The sequence below is a fragment of the Diaphorina citri genome, unplaced genomic scaffold (genome assembly GCF_000475195.1).
Source record: "Diaphorina citri unplaced genomic scaffold, Diaci psyllid genome assembly version 1.1 scaffold16328, whole genome shotgun sequence".
In the NCBI taxonomy this organism is placed as follows: Eukaryota; Metazoa; Arthropoda; class Insecta; order Hemiptera; family Psyllidae; genus Diaphorina; species Diaphorina citri.
In genome coordinates this window covers 7,366-13,216 of record NW_007393690.1, presented here as the reverse complement: position 1 = coordinate 13,216, position 5,851 = coordinate 7,366, and the positions used below count along the sequence as shown (strand labels likewise).

Genomic DNA, 5,851 nt, shown 5'->3' with positions numbered 1-5,851 from the left:
GTGATGGTTGATTCGATTGATCCGACGTTCAAGATTTAAACCCAAATTCCAAATTAGTACAACAAAAACCAACAATAACAACATCGCCCGAAATCGAAAGCGGCTTAACCGCTATCGTCACTTATTTTCTACAGAAAAACATAGACGCGATATGTGGCCCTCACTACCAGAGATCGAGAATCGGTAACAATTTAACCGACCGAGCCAGGAGCTTGGGCGTCAGTCGATAGCACTCCTGAACATGAACCAGAAACTTTCGTCTCTCTTAGGAAACTCCTTTACGGTCGAACGATCCCGACCAATCCCAATCGACAAAGAGGAGGGCACCAAATATCAGGGTTCGGTCTGCGACAGAACAGAGAGACAAATTGCCAGGGGATCGGTCTGTCATTCCAATTAGTACTTCGTTAGACACTAACCGATTTTTTCAAATATTTAAGTTTGGATAGTCAAGTCATCAAAATATACATTTGGTTCAAATTTAAGTCTAAATCATGAACCTGAGGTTCACTACAATTGTGCCTTTCTTTCTCCATTACACGGTAAAAAAAGGAGTCTCAATAAACAGAGGTAAAAAAGGTTAAGGTTCCTCTTTCTTGCTAATAAAGAAGTTATTCCGAATACAAAAACTAATGACAATATTAAAGGTCAGAGGAGTCGCTTCGTCGTAAAATCCCTTATATCACCGGAGTGGAGTTCCTTCTCTATGAGACCGGAAGAGAGGAGTTTGACCTCCCTCCACTTTACAAGTGTGTCCGGTCTCTGATGAGTACCCACAAGTTATCAAACAAACTCTTTCAACCACCCTTCTACGTCGACAGATAGTTCACACCTCAGTCGGAATGCCGACCTCAGGCACCTAAAGTAGTGTCCTTTCGGTTCTCGATATACCACTTCGCTACCTATTATCACTGTCTATAGCAGCACGGTTTGTGCTTCACCTGCAAAAAGTCCTCCGGCCTTATTCGCTATCCTCCGTCTGCCTTGTAAGCGCTAGGCCGGGGTTCGATTCCGCCCCGGGGCGGATTTTTATCCGTGATGGGATAATGTTCGTTCTCGGAACGGCTGGCTTTCTCCTATCCTGTCTTCATTCTCTCTTCGACTTTCGGGACGATAAGACCATTAGCAGCGGCGTCCCTCTGTCAACCCCCTTAAAAAAAATAGGACTCTTGATTCTGGTCCCCCGACCAAATGGAATATACATCAATGAAAATCTACCTATCCTAGTGTTACCGGCTCCCATGATGTTAGACCTTCGCTCTCGCCGCCGCCTTGTTTCATCAGATCACACAGAGGTACTCCTGCTTCCTGTATTATATATTGAGTTTTAGCCATCATGCTCCAGAACAGTGGTTCCCTCTCTTTCCAGAGTGCTCTTGATAGCTCCTGCATTATTACTGTAGAAACGAGTGATTCAGCGTCGCACAAATATACATACAGGGTTAAATTATATTACATATTTTATTATTTTACAACTTTAGTTTAGAGATTCGCTCCAAATGAGAACTTCCACTTCGAGTCCTCAAAAAAGTGACGGCTAATTTTGTAATTTGTGAATACTTTATCATTATCAACATGTCATAAACTCTTTGTTTTAATTTCCACCCATAGAAAAATGATCCCCCCCAGCCAATATGAAAACCCTTTATACAGGGACGCTCACCAAAAGTACGGCTAGAAATTCATATAACAGTACAAACATCTCACCTGTAATCCATTATACACCTTGTATATAATTCTCCAGACATTGCATACCCTGTAGGATATTTATCCTGAAGGACTGGTAGTCAAAGGCCAGCACTTCACCGACATGAGTGGCGCTGTCAGTGCACATGTACATCAGGAACCACACGCCGTCACGCATGTCATGGGTCTAACAGACAAAATCCGCAGCACCTGACCATTAGGAATATAAACATGAACTATTACTTACTTAATACGTTAATACTTACTCTATGAGTTCAAATTTACAAGTATCAGAATCATGTGACTTCAATTTTCAAACTACATTGATTCTTACAAACATCTCCTCTGGAATATGTTGGGACCCTAGGATGGTAAATTATGAACGCATAAATTTTCAGTGAGTTGAAGGTCATGAAAAGAGAACAGAGATTTTCCCTCCCTTCCAATTCCAATTGTTTAATGTTTCTCATGGTTGAACTAGTGCTGATGTGATTTACACTACTCTTCCAATATGTTACCTTGGATACATAATCTGAAATGAATAGTACAACCATTATTTGTCTCAACTCACTCACTTTGGCGGCACATTCCAAGAGTAGGAACTTCTTATTGGAGTGGCACAGAGCGGTACTATATGGCCGCTCTCTACTGCCAACGCGTGCCACGCACAGCTTGTAACTCTCGTAACCTGATACAATATTATGATTATGATCGCTCCAAGGGAAATATTTCACAACACTTTCGTGTGAACCAGAAAATGATGAGATTGATAATGAGAAGAAACTCATTACAGACGTGTAGGTATAATATGCTTACCCTTGTTCCGAGTCACGTAGATATATTTCTTCACTTGGTATCATAGGTTCACTACCAGCTCTCTCTCGTTCTTTATCTCGTTGGGTTTCTAACACGCGATGCAGGTTCCGTGAGAATGTAACACATTGGTGACATAGCATAGAGTCTGGTAGGGGAGGTGAGTAGAGGGAAGAGAATTCCGACTTGATTTCTGCGTACCTGAGAACAGTTGAAACGTCTAAAATGAAGTAAATCGCCTTAATTAAGAAGTTAAGTCAACAGCATGCTATCTGTAGACTGTACACACAGAGATGACCAATTTTCAGACAAATATACAAAATGTTGTCATTCAAAACCTGTCCAAAATGTATGTTTGAAATACTCAGAGCATGATCTAAAATCTAAATAGACTTGTTTCGATTCCTCACATCCGATATTATTGACCTGGTTCACTTACTTGTCCAGAGAAGTGACTAAACTCTGGCACCATCGCTTGTAGCTTGTACTTCTGTGTACATTGATATAGGAGGCAGGATACAAGGCACATATGGTACTGTACTTGCTAAGAATATCCACACAGCTCATGCGCAGTCTGTGATGCGCAATATATACCTGGAATATGATTAATTAGTGAGATGTATATAATAATGAGAAAGTAGATAGAGTTGCCCTAAGTAGCATAAAATGAATCTCCTACAGTCGAAAGGAAATCAACTACTATGTACCTCATTGGGTTCCAAGCTTCAACTGGCGATATAAAATGAATCTCCTACAGTCGAAAGGAAATCAACTACTATGTACCTCATTGGGTTCCAAGCTTCAACTGGCGATTTTTTTTTTTTTACTTTGGCAGTAATTTCCTTTCCCAATTTTCCCTCTTCTTATGCGCAGTCTGTGATGCGCAATATATACCTGGAATATGATTAATTAGTGAGATGTATATAATAATGAGAAAGTAGATAGAGTTGCCCCAAATAGCATAAAATGAATCTCCTACAGTCGAAAGGAAATCAATTATGTAACTCATTGGGTTCCAAGCTTCAACTGGATTTTTTTTTTACTTTGGCAGTAATTTCCTTTCCCAATTTTCCCTCTTCTGAAGTGTTATGTATTTATAATACCTCACTCGTCAGCTCCCATGGCGTAGTGGTCACTGCACTCGTCTTGCACGCGGGAGACCCGGGTTCGATTCCCGGCGGGGTCAAGAAATTTCCATCATTCAAATGATTGATTCCATGACTGGATGTTGCGGGGCCCACTCAGCCTCGTGAGGAAAATGAGTAGCTTTGACATATAAATGCGCATAGCGACCTACAATGCTGCAGTGAGCGCCAAAGTTGTGATATAATAACACAAAGAAACTACATTTACATTTACAATTATACCTCACTCATCTCTTGTTCAAACTGACAGCATTGCGTGACGAGAGACGTCTGTCCTGCATTCTGTAGGAATTCCTTGATGAGATCAAACACTTGACACGAGGCAGATAGAGAGGAGGAACCAGAACGCTTGACATCATCTAGCCATTCACCTAACACACAAACACAACAAATACAAATTATTCAAAGGAGAACAAGAAAATGTCTTTTAAAACGGAAAAGATACCTAAGTCACACAAACACATAGTTTCTCAATATACTTACTGGAAATCAGTTCGTTCTGTTTGCTGAGCGCTGCTAAGTTCTATAATTGTAACTTTGAAAATATTATTTGAGAGATTACATACGAGTACGTGTGTATTATCATGTCTGATTGTATATATTAACTTACCTAGTAGACAGACCATGGCTTGTTTGTATTGAGTCAACTGCTTGTCACAGTCTTCTATCTTCTCTTGCAATGTATTCAATACATTGACTTTGCATCTCCTGGCTTCCATGACTTGTTTGTATCTCCCAGGCAAGGTATAGAATGCATGGTTCGGATCAGTTCTCGCTTCATTAATGTATGCATTCTGCAAGTGTCGTTCATGTAACTTGGCTTCTAGTTCTTTCTGTGCGCTATCATCATCACTCAATATACTCTTGGCAATGCTTTCTCGAATAATCTTGCAATACATGCTAGGAGGTTTTGTTCTCGATTGCCTAGCCACCCCCCACCCTATCTCTTGTCTCCCTCAACCATGAAACATGGCAACACTTAGTTCTCTATTCTTTCTCCTAATTAGTTTCTCTCTCGATAGCGCGGTTACTGCTCGTCAGCCACGGTTGGCCACATTCGTACTCAGTACAGGTGTGAGCTCAGGGGTGCGAGTATCCTGTGATATATCATGGCTCCTTGGCTTGGCGTCCAGTTCTACCAGATGGTGCTATTCTAGAGGCTATGATACCGCTTCATGTAGCGTTAAGGAATTTGTCTCTCTCTTCTTCTTCATTATACTTGTTGTAAGATACCATACTCACATGTTCTTCTCTTGTATCCGCCTGCTTCTCTACACCGGGTCAGAACCCCAGGGCCCCGGACGAGCGGTTTCGGTGTCTGTGACGGCATCATTGGCTTACTTCTTTCTCTCGGGACACGCAGTGTCTCTACCTTTCTCAAATGTCAACTCTTATTAATTCAATATGAACCCATTTCCCCCTGTATGTATGATTCCTACTTAGTACGTTATTTTTCCAAGCTGTCTAATCTTCCCTCCAGGTCCACATGATCATAACCTTTATGAATGTGAGTGACGTGCGACGGAAGCATCTTTGATTTATATTCACTATATAGCGCTGTCTCTCTCGTCCACAGGAGCTTCACCATGCATCCTTTTGCTATGACACCACAGCTCTGTTAGCTAAGAGTATGATCAGGCGTGGCTTGCATGAGGTTCCGTAGTACTTTGACGTAATAATTTTATCCAGCCAGGGCCTATAGCTTGCTGGGACTCGGGTGTGGTGATAAATGTTTCTTTCTCTCAGCATGAGGTGGTCAGTTCTAGTTAACCTATGTGGGTAGATAGTTTTCTCGGGTCTCGAGCCTGGCGACACGGGCGCTTTGGGAGCAGGGATTCGCTGCCACTATGCGTGCCGCAAGCGGCTTACGTACATGGGCTATAGAGAGGAGCAAGAGAGGAGGGACGTTTGCTGAGTGTTCTAACCAGTGAGATGAGACCCGCGGCCCCCTGTTTTGCGCTCTCTATCCTGGTATCACTAGAAGAAAGATAATGTCTGGCTCTGGTCAATGTATAACACTAGGTGTGCTTGAAGCATGGGTGTGCGGCAATCTGAAGGGAATTGCCATGTGATACGCTGCGGTCAAGATGATAGATGTTACCGCAAACTGCAAAGCCAGACTAATAATCTTATAAATGACTTGTTGGTTTTTTTAACCCCCTATCAGAATAAGGTTTTTGAGGACCGAGAGCTAGTGGAAATACGCA

At 42.0% G+C, this 5,851-nt stretch overlaps 2 protein-coding genes across 2 annotated transcripts in view; both read right to left on the bottom strand.

Moving 5' to 3' along the window:
* LOC113473137 overlaps positions 1 to 1,335 on the bottom strand; it is a gene marked incomplete at its 3' end in the record, with an annotated part of 8,384 nt that extends 7,049 nt beyond the window's left edge. Inside the window, exon 1 of the mRNA XM_026832879.1 lies at positions 1,234 to 1,335. Coding sequence (XP_026688680.1) covers positions 1,234 to 1,335 — 102 coding nt within the window. The remainder of the gene's footprint in view (positions 1 to 1,233) is intronic.
* Positions 1,336 to 2,331: 996 nt separating this feature from the next.
* On the bottom strand, positions 2,332 to 4,543 carry LOC103523161 (serine/threonine-protein kinase SMG1-like). Its single transcript, XM_026832880.1, has 5 exons — positions 4,255 to 4,543; positions 3,867 to 4,015; positions 2,939 to 3,093; positions 2,503 to 2,700; positions 2,332 to 2,374 (listed from the first exon to the last, which is right to left on the bottom strand). Exons 1-5 carry the CDS (start codon positions 4,541 to 4,543, stop codon positions 2,332 to 2,334), a joined length of 834 nt encoding a protein of 277 aa, XP_026688681.1.
* Positions 4,544 to 5,851: the final 1,308 nt, after the last annotated feature.